General features: G+C 37.7%; 3 protein-coding genes and 1 pseudogene across 3 annotated transcripts; 1 reads left to right on the top strand and 3 right to left on the bottom strand.

Annotated features, from left to right (window-relative positions):
• Positions 1 to 602: 602 nt before the first annotated feature.
• On the bottom strand, positions 603 to 5,911 carry LOC141813402 (GDSL esterase/lipase At1g54790-like). Its single transcript, XM_074701368.1, has 5 exons — positions 5,619 to 5,911; positions 3,376 to 3,576; positions 2,971 to 3,137; positions 2,371 to 2,641; positions 603 to 1,161 (listed from the first exon to the last, which is right to left on the bottom strand). Exons 1-5 carry the CDS (start codon positions 5,854 to 5,856, stop codon positions 893 to 895), a joined length of 1,146 nt encoding a protein of 381 aa, XP_074557469.1. The 5' UTR covers positions 5,857 to 5,911; the 3' UTR covers positions 603 to 892.
• Positions 5,912 to 6,816: 905 nt separating this feature from the next.
• On the bottom strand, positions 6,817 to 9,501 carry LOC141813703 (uncharacterized). The gene is made up of 4 exons (XM_074701678.1): positions 9,199 to 9,501; positions 9,033 to 9,091; positions 7,175 to 7,292; positions 6,817 to 7,099 (listed from the first exon to the last, which is right to left on the bottom strand). Exons 1-4 carry the CDS (start codon positions 9,435 to 9,437, stop codon positions 7,021 to 7,023), a joined length of 495 nt encoding a protein of 164 aa, XP_074557779.1. The 5' UTR covers positions 9,438 to 9,501; the 3' UTR covers positions 6,817 to 7,020.
• A 1,374-nt stretch (positions 9,502 to 10,875) lies between these two features.
• Positions 10,876 to 12,085, top strand: LOC141814038 (uncharacterized). Its single transcript, XM_074702036.1, has 2 exons — positions 10,876 to 11,544; positions 11,642 to 12,085. Exons 1-2 carry the CDS (start codon positions 10,996 to 10,998, stop codon positions 11,720 to 11,722), a joined length of 630 nt encoding a protein of 209 aa, XP_074558137.1. The 5' UTR covers positions 10,876 to 10,995; the 3' UTR covers positions 11,723 to 12,085.
• Positions 12,086 to 12,560: 475 nt separating this feature from the next.
• On the bottom strand, positions 12,561 to 14,957 carry LOC141813976 (uncharacterized; annotated as a pseudogene).
• Positions 14,958 to 17,147: the final 2,190 nt, after the last annotated feature.

A 17,147-nucleotide genomic window follows, 5' to 3' on the forward strand; every position in this document is an offset into this window, starting at 1 on the left:
TCAAGCATAACCCCTACGTGAAAATAATAATATTTCACCCCAATAATTGATGTAGGCTCGGGATTTTTTTTCCAATCTAAAATAGAATCTTTAATCATGGATTTCTTCAAGCATTATGAAACATAGGCAACTCGATGCAGCAAGACAAACGACTTCATAAAAGATTAAGTTACATTACGTCTTCATAACAAAATTATGGTAAACATATACTATTGTTAATGCATGCACTTCGAATGCGAGGAGTACATGCACCTTCGTTTTCTACAATCAAGTCTTGCCAAAATAATTTTCAATCAAAATATTAAAAAGATTGAAAATCAATTGCATAACTATTACATGAATAGTTATCGCTACTATAACTGTTATAACAGTCAATTGTAATATCTACAAATTTAACTACTACAACCTATATAATAAAAAATAATTGAATAATCATACATAAAGATGAAATAATAATAAAATATCATAATTCCAAAAGTAAAGAACGCTTTTTTGATTTTTTTTACCCTAATTAATTTTAATTTTCTTTATCATCCATGTCCATAATGGCATGCACACTTTTCTACAGTTGCTATTTTTATTTATTTTTTGAAACCACACAATAGCAATCCTGATAAGCTGAAAAATCAAGTGCTTACATCACATTCCAAGAATGTCCTGATCAACAGGGAAAGATTTGAACATTGCATTTCCTGCTCTACTTCCAACCACCAAAGGACGTTGTAATGCCAAAAAAGCCAGCTTCAGCTCTTCGAAATTTCATAAAAGAAAGAAACTTCAAATCGAGGAGTAGGTCGTCGAGTTCAGTCCGGGGGAGAAGAGTAAACTTCAGTTCAGGCAATCCATTTGAAATTTAGTCCAGGGGAAAACGGCAAATAATCAAAGAACGAATTTAAAACTTCAGTTTGAGAGCGAACGGCATATCATCAATGAATGAGGGATCAGAGTATCGCCCAGAAAGTATCTGGGAAGCTACATGAAGATTTGCAGCTTCTGTATAGTGTATGCCATCCCAGTTAAGGTGTTCAGTGGCATCGTCGCAAGCCTTGACAGTCGTTTCGTGTCCTTTGAGGATCTTTGTCTGTCCACAAGAGATTTCTGAATGGAAGTTTAGTGGAGGACCACCATGTCCACAGCATGCCATAACTGGATGTTCGAATCCTGAAAAACAACGATGGGAAGAACGTTTTAATTATATGCAAACCAATAACACAAGCATTTGAAATTATAGATGATAGTAAACTTATTCACAAACCACAAATTCTCGACCAAGAGAAGATAATGTAAAAAAAAAAATGTTTACTCTGCTGTCGGAGGAAAAAAAACTCTTAACTCTGAACAGTCTCAATTTCTTGGCAAAAAGATGTGATGGTTTGGTCTTCACCAAGATTCAAAGTTCTCATGGTAGCTTTAGTTCTACTTCTACTGCCGATCTGTTATGGTATAAAGCACACAAGAAGGTGAACTCTCTCTCTCTCTCTCTCCCTCCTTTTTTTATTTGGATTTTTTGTTAGCATGCATCATTCTGATGAAAGTCTGCTTCTTAGTGGTGGTGAGTTCTCCATGTTTTAAACAAGTATTATAGACTTGAAAGTTCAAAAGTATCTTCCCAAAGCCCAGGTGTAGCATGAAAAGCTCTAAACACCAAGTTTAGAATATGTTAGCTTGTTGTCCATCATATTAATAATCAATACAATGTGATATGACTACTACATGGCTCTATTTTATAACAGTTAACACTGTAATATCAGACTACGAATTAAATTCTTAAAATGCATTAAATTTCACAAAACTAATCTATAAGCAATTCTTAATAATTCAACTATAGTTCACATGGAAGCTAATTGTAAAATAGAGCAATGGACATGTCACATGTAAAAATGAAGATGAATTACAATGTCTAGGACTGACAATGTTGGACATAACTGAAACTCAAATTACTAAGACAATATCAAAAGTGACACAATATGCTAATAAAAATGTGGAACAATAGAACTCCTTTATAGAATTTTTTTACAAAAACAATAGTAATTATACATCATAAATTAACTTCTAGAAAATATAATTATCATGTAAGATTATTTTCCAAAAACTAAAAAAAATGTTTTAAAAAGAATGAGATGGCCCATTACGACATGATGAACACATCACAACTTAAATAACCAAGCCTTAAGAATGTCAGCTTCACCCAAATATCATCTTGTATTCACAAATCATATTAAGATAGGGCGAGCATCCATGCATGGCTACTACCCCAACAAAATCAAATAATGATGCCCTAATGAATATCAAGTAATTATTTCTGGAACCAACTTTGCAATTATAGCCAATAAACTTGAAGAAAGATCAAAAACATCATTATTAACTTACCATATCGAGAAAAGTTGGCTATGAGGTTGAATTTGATGGTGAAGACATCAACATAGGTTATGTTGGCATCTGGAAACAGATGTCTCAACTTTTTACAAAGTGCATGAAGCTGGATATTGAACTGCTTAGCAGCTCGGTTGTGAGCACTTACACAGCCATGCTCATCTTGTTTTGATGGATCTTTCCCGAAAATGGCTATATTTTGTGCTAAGCACCCAAGTGGACCTGTATTATGAATCCAAAATCTCCTAGCTCCTTGTTCATATAATTTCTGTTAGCACTATCAGAAGGTTAAAATTATTACAGTTTAAGAGTATATTTTAAACAAACTAAATTCTTTAAATATTATAGGAGAGGCATATTGATTTCAAGATTGACAAAGCATGAAGTGTTGACGAATTGATAGGATAGTTTTGCTAATATCTCGGAGTGTTAACTAGCAATGTAAGCTTGGCTTCCATCATTAGAATCACAATTTATATGGCAGTTCAAAGTACACTTGCTTCCATATTAAACTCATCCTTAAGAGATGGGTACCTATCTATTATTCATCCAAATGATATTACTGTCAAAAAATTCAAAAAAAAAAATAAACAACACCTTCAGTCCTCTTTCAAACTCTGATAATATTGTTGGAATGAAAGCAATGACTTGGTCCTCATTTTTGGAATAAAAAGCACTAGCAAGATCGTTTTGGCCAATATCAAACATATAAAGTCCCTGACTAAAGTAATCCGCTTGAGGCATGTACTTAACATTCAGTTTTCCTGCAAGGAAATTTAAAAAGAATTATCACGTCACAGTTCCAATTCAGATATCAAAATTGGAAAACTACAAAGAAATTAAAATGCTTCTGCTTGTTTGTTTGAATTTAGGGTTTTACCTCACTCTCCATAATTGCAAATTTTAGAGATTAAATAGAAAATAATTTATATTTTTACCAGAATGTCAAAGCAAGCAATTTCCAGTTCATCACACATTAAGAAACTAAATGTATGGCTTTACCTTCACTTAGTAATTGAAGGACTTCATTTTTCAATCGAAGAAATTGGGCAACCTGGACGCCAAAGGAAAATGGACTGACTGAATATTTTGTAGGTGGAAGAATAGTGGATCCAGCTGCAGCAAAGTTGCAACCATTCTGAAAGCTTGGCATACCAATTGAATTCAAGTATGCATTGAGGAAGGGGAAGTCTATAGCATCCACTGCAACACTGAATTAAACTGATTAGTCAAGCAACACAAAATGACATCAATGGATAAAACTTGTAGCATCGAAGCTAAAATAGTCAGAAGAGGGAAAACAAATTAACAACTGCAAAGTGTCCTAACCAGTTTGAGCAATAATTATTGCAGTTGATTTATCATCCATCATCCATATTTAAGACAAACAAGTTATGGAACTTCCACCTGTCTATACCTTCCTATTAAATATACTGCCACAACTGCTATGGCTGCCTTAATTCTTGTATTATCCACCTGTGTGGGTGCATAGGGATGTCTTTTAAGTCACTATTTCCCAGTCTCAAGTTAATCACAACTGAAGCCTCTTAATTTTCCTTTTTCAACTCAAATCATGGATGCTTGTAGCACAGAATATATCTACAATCTTACCTTGTCTCTCTTTATCCATATTCAATGTTCTTAATGAAACCAATAAGAATTTGTTGAACACCAAGACAAGTGAACTAGTGAAAGTATCTGCTCCGTTAAAAAGTTGAATATCACATATGATGCTGAACTTACTGTTGTTGAGGGAAAGCATGGTCTTACCTGGCATCAATTATGGATCATCTCCATACACCTTACGAAATATGCTACCAAGCAGTTTCTGAGTCATAGTACTTACCAATTGTGGTGCTGCATAGGCATGTCTTTATTTGCCACCTATAACTCATGAAAAACAAAGAAACTGCTCTCAGTATGTTTCTTTTCCAGTCTCAGACTTGATTGCCAATTGAAGCCTCATCTTTCCATTTTATTTCTGTATGATTTCACTCTACTGATAGGATGGTTCAATTGCTAACAATTTCCCGTATTAAAACTTTTGACCCCAAATTTCCTACTCTGACCATGTAATATTATGAAGAGACCAAAGGTTGCTCCCAAAGCATCAATGCATTCTCGTCGAGGAATTAACAAGACTCCAACAAGATGCTCAGTTAGCTACTCACCACTAAACAAAGGCAAATCAAGGTCATGGCATCAAGTTGTCAATGAGAACATTATGTCAATAAAATACCACGACCCAAACAACCACCTGTAAAATGTCATCTAACTGATTAACCACTAAGCTCCTTCCCCACCCATTGTATCTTCAAAGGATATTGAGCGGTAGTCTCAAGTTCCTTAAGTTCGTTTTCTTGAAAATTGTGACTGACTAACTTCAATGTCTAAGTGGGACCTTGTAGGGCAGATTTCTTGCACCGTTCTCTCTTGCATGTCCAAAATTTTGACTTTGACACTAAGTTTCTGAAATTGACCCTCAGAAATTTCCAAGATGAGGAATTTCAACCCAGAAGCCTCGAGCTGTCCCATATAAAATTTTGAAGCATGTTGTACAAGTTCTACCATTCCGTATGTTTGAATCAACACAACTAAAACCACATGTTCTTGCTATGCTGAATGTGTATAGAATCCTGCTCCTTATTCAAATCCAAAATTTTTAATGAAGAACAAAATAACTTGTCAGTATTCTGTAGCTAAACTATCGCATTATACTATATAGGATAGATATTCCTGAAATTTGTAGAAAGAGAATGAACACAGTACTACTAGACAGAGTTAAAAGAATTTTTTTTAAGAAAAAAATGATTTTTCATAATATATGTTAGAGATCATACAATCACATAATTGTATATAAGAAAAGAGAATTAATAGGAAAACAACAGCAATAGGAAAAATGAAACTGGAAAACAGAGACATAAAGATATCTTCAATAGTGTACAATATTAGCCCAATAATGAACTGGCCAATATTATTGAGCTTCTAGAACACGCAATAAATGTGAACTATTGAACGATCTTCTCTGTGAAGAGGTAGCCTTTTCCATGCATCTGTGCTGCCGAACTTACCTGAAAATAGTCTTACCAGAAAACGATAATCTTTGCACCGGATAGCAACGAACAACAACCCCAACTCCATCTCACCAGATATAGATCGGAAATAAATAATTTGTCGATGATGAAGTTTGTGAGTGGAGAACCAAAATTGATGGGGATAACGCATAGGATGTAAAAGGAAATTACTAAGAAAATCGATGACGAGGCGGCCGTCGCAAAATCTCCCTTCCGGCCTGGAGAAGTAGCTCCTCCCATTGGGCAGCAAGAGCGGTTCCCCTATACCGGCGGCGACGAGATCGCCGGTGTCGGAGTTGGAGTCGCCAAAGTTGAACACGGCAGGGAAGTTGAAGTCGACGGCCAAGGTAACGGAGTAGAAAAGGGAGACGACGCAGATGATGAAGAAGAGGTCGCCGAGGGCGGCCATTTAGGGTTGTCGGCGCGAGGTCTTCGGATGTTTCAAGATTAATTTTGAAGACACCCGGGCCTGTAGCCCGAGGGCTACAAAATAAAAATAAAAATATCAAATTTATAAATTATATTCATTAATAAAATTCATATCAAATTTATAAATAAATAAAAAATCTCATTAAAATTAAATTTAAAAATATAAAAAATTTAAATAATAATATAAAAACGAACGAAACTCAAACAAATTTATAAAAATAAATAAATTAAATTAAATTAAAATTAAATACTATTTCAACAACATAATGCATTTTAAATTCTATCGGACTTAATTGTCTTATCAATGCCAAGGTCAATTTTCATACTTATAGTCCTTATAATTATCAAACGGATTAATTCATAATAAACTAGATCAACCTATCAAAAATTCGTCATATGACATAGCAGATGAGCCGATCCACCATTTAACAGTTAGAAAATCTAATCCAACCCAACCGAAAGCGAATTGTGAGTTAAACGGACCAACCCACGAACCTCTCAAAAAATAAAAAAATATTAATATTTTTAAATTTAAATTATCATTTAAACAGTTAAAAATTTTAAATGTGAATTATAATTTAGATGAGTCAAGATCTATTAGTCTATTAAATTTTCTACTTTAATTTTAAATTTTTTAAAAAAAATAAATTTTCTCAATCCACGAACCAATCCAAATTCACAGACCAACTCACGCAAACCGTAGATTTAGACAGATCAACCCACTTTAAAATGGACTGATAAAATTTTAATCCAATTCACTTAAATTGTTTGATGGGACAGACCAATCCGACATGTCTAACTCAAATTGACGGCTCTAATAGCAATTATTTTGAGCGTGTTAATAGCAAAGAAATGTGTCTGTATAATTTGATGCAAGAGATTTGACTATAAGTAGTGACATGTATAGTTCTTCATGAAGTTACACTTAACTGCGATATACTTGAGATAAACACGTTGAGTGATGATAATAACGAACATTACAGGCCTGTAGTGTTTGACAAAGAATTGAAACTAGAAGCGAAAATGCTAGTCCCCTTTGCCCTGTTGAAGTTTACAATAGATAGGAAACAAGAACTTTCAAAGTTTCACCGTCTTATCAATTACTGCCGATATACGTATTATCTTACGCTTGAAGTATGTATGACTAGTACATGCTGTTGAGGTAGAAATAAAGGCCAGCCAACCCGATAACTCCAAGCACTATTGCGATAGGCAGAGCTTGCCTGGAAACAAAAACATGCAAGGAAGTTGGATCGTTTCTTATGTGTTTTGAGATCAGCTAATGATCAGAGGATTACCCAAAAGATTCATCTCTTTTGAGCTGTGCCTTCCTTGCTTTACGAACATCAGCATTGTTGGCGTTCTTGGCTACTGCTGGTTCATAAGGCTTGAATCTTCTCTTAGGAGCACCACAAACTGCAAACACACGAAAGATGCAAGAAAAAAATATCACTTGTAGTATCTAACAGCACGACGAAAGCATGCTCCTGATGGATTTGATACATTGATGGGAAGAAACGATAGGAAATTCACAATACTGACCATCGTTAAGAAGATCTAAATGATGTTCGATCTTATGCAACAAAATAAATCCATAATTATCTTGTTCTAAAAAATAAATACCATGGGACAAGAAATTTAATTGAATATGATCGAGAACCATACCCAAGATACCATAACGAAAAAGATGCATATGAAACAGATTATTTTCCCAAGAGAAATTTAATTATTACAAATAATCTTCAGATAATTCTTGTACATGTTTAAAAATTCAGCAAGGTTACATTTGTTGCATAAAATATCTTATTTGCAAAAAGAACTTTCTGAGACTTTTATGTAAAAAATTTTGTGTGTAGTGCTTGGCATCATAAAGGGGACAAAAATATTTTCACCTTCAACAAGGGTGGAGGGTGGCAAGTGCTCATGAATGAAAACAAATGGAAGATGAGAGATTTGCCTATGATGATAGGGAAAGTTTAGATGGGATAATCTAGAAGGGTCAAATGATGCAGGTTAGGCCAACTCATCGATCTAGTTGGTCTAGGCAGGACGAGCCAGGTGTGCATGGCAAAGTGAGTTGAACTATACAACCCATGCAGTCCAAAGAAACCAGTGAAATGAAAGGTCGATCGTTTCATTGTGCACTAGGTGTTCTAAGTGAGTGAGCCAGTTGAGCTAGATGATAAATGAGTTAGGTGGGCTGATCAATCTATTAGATCTAGGCAAGCCACATGGCCTAGATTAAATCAAGTAAGTTTCAGTGGAGATCCAAACCAATTTGCAACTTGATGGCTCATCCCAGCCGCCATCCATGACCTCCTTAACAGTAAAATTGTAGTATTTGTAAGACTCAAAGGATCAACAACACTCAAAGATGACAAACATGCAAATTAGTTTTTGATCAATGTTAGTTGTCAATCGTCTTGCTTGCTAATCAGTGATGCTAAAAGGTATGATTGGCAGCGCCAATGATGGGGCAAGCAAGTCTACCATGCTAGTTCTAGGAACTGAAGGTAGTGTACTATGGAAGCAAGACGAGACAAGGCTTGCAAGAGGGAAGAATGATCGCGACAAAAAGTTATGTGAAGGAAGGAACATCCATCTCCACTGTCTGTTGGATTCCATTAATTTCCTTTCCTCTTCCCTTATGCCTCCCTTCCACTTCTCTAGGTGCTTCCTGACCTCCTCTTCATATCCTCTGCCGTAAACAGACTTTCAATCATCACTTGGATATCCAATATTTGAATATAATCAATCTAGATGATATCTATCCAATTAAATCAATCAAAACATTTTTTAAAAGCTTGTGGATTCATTCTATAAATACTTTAAACCCGATTTTGTGATTAGAAAACAAACTAATGAGAACTATTGCTTTTATCTAACAACTCTTGTAGATGAATGGTATTACTAACTAGCCCAAATGCTAATGATTTAATTGAGAGACTCTGATAAAAAAAAAATGATATATATGAAGAAAAGTCCAATTTAAGCATTCATCCATTTGTCATTGCCTACAAGCAAAGTACAGATTGAATATGGAGAAATGAGGAATCGAAAATTAAACAAGTGTTTGGAATTTATATAGTCATCAAACTTGCATCAAAGGAACTAAATTTTCATGAACAATTCCGGTGATTAGGTTATTGAACTCACCAGGGCAAAAGTAGTTGTCAGGCTGCTTCTCAAAGGGAGTCCTATCGTTGTAGATATAGCTGCATCGCAATATATACAAATGAAGTCAAAAGCAAGGGGATCGAGTTACTGAAGAGATGAATGTAACAAAAAAAGAAATGACAAAGGATGAAAAAGGAAGAGGAACCCGCAATCGCGGCAGATGTAGGCCTGCTTGGAAGCCAACCGCATGGAGACCTTCGCGCCGGGGGCGGTGCCGCCTCGACCTACCGGCCGCGGCGGGAGAAGCTGCACCGAGGGGGAGATGTACGGCGATCGCAGGACGTTGGAGAGGGGAGGTAGGAAGGTGCTGCGAGGGGGCGTAGCGGCGGAGCGCCGCCCAACAGCAGCAGCAGCTGCTTGTGGTGACGGAGCTTGAAGGGCCATGATTTGCGCTCTCTGTTTGAGATCTCCCTCAGCCTCTCATTCGAGAAGACGAAGAGATAAAAGAGAAGCGGCACGATGGCGGTAGGGGATAAGCAGCATCGTTGGCAAATTGCCATCACGTTTTTTTTCTTTTATTTTTTTTCGTTTTATTTCTCTTTTTAAATTTCTTTTTTTTTTTTTAAGAAAATTTTTATTAAAAAAAACATTAATGCCGGAATATAACGAGAAAATCAAATATAAATATATTTTTGGACAAAATACTTAATGAACATAATTAGTTCTTTCTTACTATCATGTTTCACCATGTTATTTTGATGTACTCCAATATAATTTAAGGCTTTTTTCTATTAGGTAACATGATCGTATTCAATGTGTTTAGTAATATATAATTAGATTAGTTGATGATTAATTTATGAAGCCTTTGAATAATGGATTGTGCATCTTAAGTCATAATTTTTTAATTGAATTTTGTGTGTGATGAACAGAGTATTTCTATCGAATTTCAATCGATTAAAAGTTAAATCAATGGCCTGTCAGTCAATTAATGCTAGAGCCATTAACTTTCAACAACTATATTTAGTTATTTAGTCGAACTCATTAAAGCCTTAATATAAAAAGCTGTTTGAGAGCTCTTGAATACCGAACTCAATATATATCGTTATTATTTACTATTTAAATTCTGAATTAATCAAGTTGATTGTAATAGTTATAAAATCAAAACTATCTTTAAGATATTATTATTTTTTATTATCTACTATTTAAATCATAAATCATGTTTTAGTAGTTACGAAATTAAAATTCTATAATATTTGTATTTGTTATAATTACGATTTCTTCTGATAAAAGGTAGAATCCGTCATCTTAGCGGTCACATACGATAGCCCTCTTCTGTAAGTCTGTTATGTCGTAATCAACTCAACTATGTTCCGGAAGTTACAGTTACGATTTCATAACTGCACAAAAATGATAAATCTCAGTCAGTCTCATGGACTCAATCCCTGGGGTGGCCGGTCCGATCCCACGAAAGTTTTCCACCAACCACCAGGGTAAATCGAGAAGCACATACGGCGGCCAATCCAGATGCCCAACATCCCTTGATTGTGTTCATTTAGAAGAAAATTCTTACAAATACGCCGTAACTAGAGATCAAATCATAGATTCCTGGATCACAATCCGGATATCCGCGCAACGGTCGGTCATCGATGCCGTAGACTGAGAGATGAAAGCGCGAGTACTGCAGCAACTCCGCAACAGCCAGTAGCGAAAGGGCTGAACGAGACAAAACAAAACGACAGAAGGAAGATGGCAGAGCAAAAAGGCGAAGGCTGGAGCCCGTGCCGTCCTTGGAGGAAGGCCAGCCTGTGCAGCCCCATTCCCAGCTCAACCACATTTAACGTCCAGCTCCAGCTCCAGTTCTCCATCATCAATCCCCGTGTGCCATCTAGTGTTGGTTGGAGGCCACAACCACGCCGCTTTCTTTCATCCTGTTCCTGCATATATAGACAGCTCTCACTCCCTTTCATCCCAACCACTTCTCCTCTGCTTGTTCTCGTGTCTGATGATGGATCGCCGCAGAGCCATTGCTTGTCTCTCGCTCCTCCTGTGCGCTGCTGCCAACCTCTCGGCCCACGCCCAGTCCCCGGCGGCTGCACCCTCCAAGGCCGCCTCCGCGGCAGCAGCTCCCGCCGCCGCCCCCACTAAACCCATCGCTCCTGCGCCCACTCAGCCCTCACCCGTTCCGGCGACTGCTCCCTCCGCCGCCGCCGGCGGCGCTACACCTCCGGCTTCGGCCCCGGCGGCAGCTCCTCCTACCACATCCGCAACTGTCACCGCCCCCACCACTGCTCCGGCTGCGAAAGCACCCGTTGCGGCCCCTCCCACAACTTTGGTGCCACCGGCTGCTGCCCCCGTCATCCCCTCGACTCCAGCCCCGACCGCAGCGTCGCCAATGCCGTCAGACGCACCTGCCCCCGCGGCGAGCAAGAAGAAGAAGAAGAAGAAGAAGGGGAAAAGAGCCGCTGCTCCCGCTCCCAGTTCCCCAGCCATGCTCGCCGCATCACCGACCGATGCTGCCTCTCCTGGGCCGAGCGTCGCCGCCGATGAAACGGTACGGTGTATATATATGTTGAGATTACATTGATGCGCAGCCACCATTTTGAATCAAAACTTTGGCAATTAATACGATTGATTGTACGATTGTGCAGAGTGGAGCACGCACGGCGAGTAACGTGTTCTCGGGCTTGGCTCTACTCCTCTGGACTCTCGTGATCTTTGCTAGGATTTGATTGTCGTCGTTGTGAATGTGATACCGCTGCTTTCTTGTTCCCACATTATTCTGATTCGCACTTTGTCCCATCGTAACTCCATGCACCATTGCCGGTATTTACCTTTGTTTTTTAAATCCAAGTCGTACGATCGATCCGATGTTACAGAAATCCATTTCGATTAGGTAATAAGCAATAAGGATTTTCACACGTCATGCAAAGAAGTCAACGAACAAGTAGCAGAAAATCCTTGTTTACTTCATTTCTGTTCTTCAAGGAGTTTTGAATAACTCGTTTACTTTGTCAGTTTCACCCATCACCTGTTTAGCATTCCAGAAATCCTTTCCACTCTACCAATTACAGACCTGATGAATAAAAGGCACAGAGTGGCTTCCACAGTAAGTTGCAGAACTGTTTCAGGCCAAAGAATTACATATCTGAATCAAAATTTTCAAGGTGCTCTCAATGGGACTTGAAGGATTGTCATTCATCACACTTTACGAGCAAATAATCAACTATTTACCTATCTTTAACCAAAACCTCAGGAAAGAAGAGCTTCAGTAAGAACATTGGTCAATGTTATGGCATCCTGATCATTTTTCTTGGCGAGCAGTGATCTGTGTGCACCCTTCCAATTGTTCCTCCTGCAGAGACATACCACATTGCTTCACATCTATTAGGACTCTAAAATCTCACTTTCTGTCACTTTGCATATTCATCTTCCTTTCAGGATCCATGTATTGTTACACCTGCTTAATTGCAAGGATTCCCCTTCTGATTCTAGTACAAAGATAGCCCCTAGCAGCAGCAGCCACCATCTAAGATATGTCATTCTGCTGCAACACTAAAAATCATTAACATCATTTTCAATTGTTGCACTCAATGTTCTGTATGGAGCCATCTGTGTGTGCTTAATCTCTGAATAAAAATTATCCAGTTGACCTTTGTCCAAGCGCTGATGACATGTTTAGTTGTTCTAGTGTTGTCGCCGTATGGGCTATTTGAAAAGAGACAAGGGCGCGGCGGGCAATCAAAAGTCATCCAGGTATCTTCAGCTCCTGTAAATCCGTTTACAAAACATTAGTATCTAAATATAGCTTTAGAGGTTTTGCTTGTTAATCTCAAAGATTCATCCTTAAACATTCATCCTAACAACATTTTCACAATCAACATTCTGAATCCCTTATCTTTCTGACTACTGCAAATGTTTGTCTGAAATAACTAGAAGTAGTTCATTTTTGTATACACCAGTTAACTTCAGACCTATTCTAAAAGGAAGAATAACTTACTTAAATGGCTATGAATCATCTTCAACTGACATAGGATCCAGAGCATTAACATATCCTCTTTTCCGCATTTTATTATGAAGATCATGCAACAATGGGTAGATCTTCTCAGACTCGCTGTGAGACTTATCACGTACCATGAAAACATGAACTCTGTTTCCGACCTCAATCCAGCTACAACCTGGTTGCTTCTTAAGTCCTTTATCCTTCATCCTTAACCGAATTTTTGCAGCTTCAGTCCATCTACCCTTTGAAGCATAGATGTTCGACAACAACATGTAAGATCCAGCATTGTTGGGCTCAGCTTCCATGAGCTTCTTAGCTGCTAAATTCCCAATTTTAACATCCCCATGGACGTTACAGCCTCCCAGAAGCGCCCCCCAGACAGAGGGTGATGAAGAGCTAATATTTAGCCCTTTAATGAAACTTGAAGCTTCCTTAAGTCGCCCTGCTCGACCACATAGGTCGACTAAGGAAGCATAATGATCTTCTCGCACCTCAATTGATGGATCATTCATCATGCACTTGAAAAGATTAAGCCCATCATCAAACAAACCAGAGTGGCTACATGCTGAGAGCAATCCCACATACGTAACATCGTTAGGCTTGAATCCATTCAGGTGCATATTTTTGAATAGGTTCAGTGCTTCTTGGCCATTTCCATGATGAGCATATGCCGCAATCATTCCGTTCCAACACACCAAATCCCTTTGACCCAGCAACTCAAACAATTTTCTAGCTATAGCAATCTCACCGCACTTGGAGTACATACTCATGAGAGCAGAATTAACAGGAGGATCAAACTGGAAAATGGTTTTGCTAACAATCTGATGGATTTGCTGTCCTTCCGCAAATGCTGCTAAATTGCTAGCTGCAGCCAAAACATTGACAAATGTTGCTTGGTTTGGCTTGACACCAGCCATTAACATCTCTAAGAACATCTTTAAAGCCGTCTCATTCTGTTGATCTTCGACACATCCTGTGATCATGGCAGTCCAAGTGACCACATTCTTCTCTTTCATCTTCTCGAATAAACCCCGTGCCCTGCTCAAATCTTTATTCTTTATAAACCCGGTGATCATTGTATTCCAGGAAACTATGTCCCTCTCAGGCATCTTTACAAACAGCTCCAGAGCTTGATCAAGTCTGAGATTTTGGACATAACCTGATATCATGGCATTCCAGGAAACCACATTTCTCTCCGGCATTCTATCAAACAGAGCTCGAGCTTCGTCAACCCTCCCATTGTGCGATAAGGCTGCAACCATTGAAGTCCACGATATCACATCCCTCTCGGGCATTTGGTCAAACAGCCGATATGCTTCATCTAAGCGACCAGATTGGGTCATAGCAATCACGATCGTGTTCCAGGACACGACATTCCGATCCGGCATTCTCATAAACAGACGGAAGGCCTCATCGAGCTGACCGTTCTCAGCGTAGCAGGCGAGCATGGTGTTCCAAGAAATACAATTCTTCTCGGGCATGCGTTCAAAGAGCTTCTCAGCTTCCCTGATAAGCTTCGACCGAGCGTAGCCGGATAACATGGCAGTCCAGGTGACTACGTTCCTCTGTGCGTCTGCACGGTCGAAGAGCGCCCTTGCCTCGTGGAGCATGCCGCACCTTATGTAGCCGGAGATGATTGAGGTCCAGGAGATGACGTCCTTGTGGGGCGTTTTGTCGAACAGTTGGCGAGCGTCGAACATCCTTCCCTGGCGACTGAGCAAGGTGATAGTGTAGTTGGCTCCGCGGTCTACGCTTTGCTCCGGGTGCAAGAGGGGAATGGCTTGAAGCCGGTTGCCGGAGGCCGGGCAGAGAGGCGAGGAGTGAGCAAGGTAGGAGAGGCGACGGGGGCGGCACAAGGCGGAGGAGAGGACATGAATATGCCTCCAGAAGCGGAGAGCGGACATGCACGACGGCAGTAAGGGCTTCATTTTCCTCTTACGGAGGCATACCGCCGCCACAGACATCGACCAGCCTCAATTCATTGCGCCGCTGCCACCGCCGGTGTCACGACCCGTCGACCGATATCAACATTAACAACGTAAAATAGATTAATTTTAAATATAGTTGCTACAATTTATCATTAATTGAACATTGAAAATTACTAAAATAGTTTCAAAAATTAGAATATAAAAAATATAAATATTAGAATATTGAAAATTTATCAACGGATTCTGTCTGTCATGAACACGACCACGATAACTATCCATGCAAATACGGCCTTGATTGATATTAGCATTGATTTTGTGTTAGGATTGCCGTGTTAGCAAGATAGTGATTCCATCTTTGTTATGTTGATAGATTTTTTAAGATGATTTATTTTATTCCTTGCAAAAATAGACTACGGATGTTGTTATGGTGGTATAACTATTCTTTCGAGATATCAATTGTCTTCATGGACTATCAACATCCATTGTTTCTGATCGAGACATCCATTTTCTTAAAAAATTTTACATAGCTTTTGGAAGATTGTTAATATACAATTGAATTTTAATAATGTGTATCATTATTAGACAGACGAGCAAATGGAGGTTGTGAATAGGTCGTTTGAAAACTTACTACGTTTATTGTTTATTTAGTAGGAGATCGTGTGAAGAGTTGAAACCATAAGCTATATGAATATAATTTACTCACAATCATGTCGTGAATTGCAGTACTGGTTTCAGCCATTTCTAAGTGATTTACTCGACTTCAACCTCACAGTTCATTGAATTTGTTGACATTTAGTACATAGTAAAGCAATTGACATCGTGAGTTGATTTCAGAAGATTTATAAGATAGTACATGAACATCGGTTCATCTCTAATTCAAAGTATAAGCATAAAGCGGACAAAAAGCATCGATATTTAGAATTTGATATGGGTGACTTCATGTGAGCAGTTTTGTCTAAAGATCATTTTTATGCTAAGGATTATAACAAATTATCAATTCAGAAGTTTGATCCAGTCGAACTTTTTAAGAAGATAAATCCTAATGTGCATCATTTGAAATTGCCTAATTATATTCACACAGTTAATATTTTTAATACAAAGCATTTGATCCCTTTTCATTTCATGATTATTCTTTTACTGATGATGTGGGCATAATTCAAGGATGAATTTTCTCCACTTTAGAATAATGATGCGAAAAGACCAAAGCAAACTTTCATCGTAATAATATTCATCAATATTATATTTTAATGATTATAATTAATTATTTCATTACTAATATTAATTAATATTATATTATAATAATTATAAAATTAGAATTATTACATAATTATAATAATCATTTCTAATCAATATTATATTATAACGATTATAATTTTTTCATAATTACTACATCATACACAATTTACTTTTTTTTCAAAATTGATCAAGATAATTTATATTATATCAATTATAAAATTATAATTATTATACTATGTAATTATAACAATTATAAATTATAACAGCTATCTAGATCATAACAAAATAATTTATATTATATCAATTATAAAATTATAATTATTATCATTATATAATTATAATAATTATAAATTATAACCGCTAAGTTTAAGTTAGGAGATTATAACCGTTACACTGTCCGTTACAAGTGTAACAGTTAGGAGATGTTTAATAAATAATACGGTAAAATGGATGAATTTATTTTGATAATAAATAAAAAATTAATAATAATTTATTAGTCGCACTTTTATTTTTTGCCCGTTGGTTTTTGCTGAGTCTCGAGTTGAGGTCAAAACCAAAGCCGCGGCACTGTGCGCTGCCAAAATCAGCACAGGAACCAACTAAATCTTTCTCAGAGAAGATCAAATGGAAGACGCACTGTAATATCAATCTCAAACAGTCGCCAGCTGCTGGAACTGGAAGAACTAGAGCTGGAGCGTTTACTTCAGGGGAGAATTAACTTCAGTTGTGTTTATCTCAGTTAATCGCAATGTTGTATTCAATCATCACTGTTCTATGTTAATGGATGACTGCAGAACTTTAGATCTGCCATACTTTTTAATTTCACCGACTCATCAAGAGAAATTTCTTTGTATTGCAAAAGATCGAAAGCGGAACTCGTAAACCAAACTTCAAATTAGCCAAACGACTTGCCTTCCATGCCCAACACTTCTACGTTACAATTTCTCTTCCCCTTTCTAAAAGCCACATCTCGACTGCAGTCCCAGTTCA

Source organism: Curcuma longa, chromosome 20 (genome assembly GCF_044706935.1).
Source record: "Curcuma longa cultivar G26 ecotype Majalengka, Jawa Barat chromosome 20, ITB_CL_G26_1.1, whole genome shotgun sequence".
Lineage (NCBI taxonomy): Eukaryota > Viridiplantae > Streptophyta > Magnoliopsida > Zingiberales > Zingiberaceae > Curcuma > Curcuma longa.

Bases quoted from the DNA above. Each gene is read 5' to 3' on its own strand.
- LOC141814038 (XM_074702036.1), top strand. From the start codon at position 10,996: ATGATGGATCGCCGCAGAGCCATTGCTTGTCTCTCGCTCCTCCTGTGC. The intron at 11,545-11,641 runs GTACGGTGTATA...ACGATTGTGCAG, and splicing joins GCGTCGCCGCCGATGAAACG to AGTGGAGCACGCACGGCGAG.
- LOC141813402 (XM_074701368.1), bottom strand. From the start codon at position 5,856: ATGGCCGCCCTCGGCGACCTCTTCTTCATCATCTGCGTCGTCTCCCTT. The intron at 3,577-5,618 runs GTAATTTCCTTT...TCAGTGTTGCAG, and splicing joins CCTCGTCATCGATTTTCTTA to TGGATGCTATAGACTTCCCC. The intron at 1,162-2,370 runs GTAAGTTAATAA...GTTGTTTTTCAG, and splicing joins AGCCAACTTTTCTCGATATG to GATTCGAACATCCAGTTATG.
- LOC141813703 (XM_074701678.1), bottom strand. From the start codon at position 9,437: ATGGCCCTTCAAGCTCCGTCACCACAAGCAGCTGCTGCTGCTGTTGGG. The intron at 7,293-9,032 runs GTGAGTTCAATA...GTGTGTTTGCAG, and splicing joins TGACAACTACTTTTGCCCTG to TTTGTGGTGCTCCTAAGAGA. The intron at 7,100-7,174 runs GTAATCCTCTGA...TTTTGTTTCCAG, and splicing joins AAAAGAGATGAATCTTTTGG to GCAAGCTCTGCCTATCGCAA.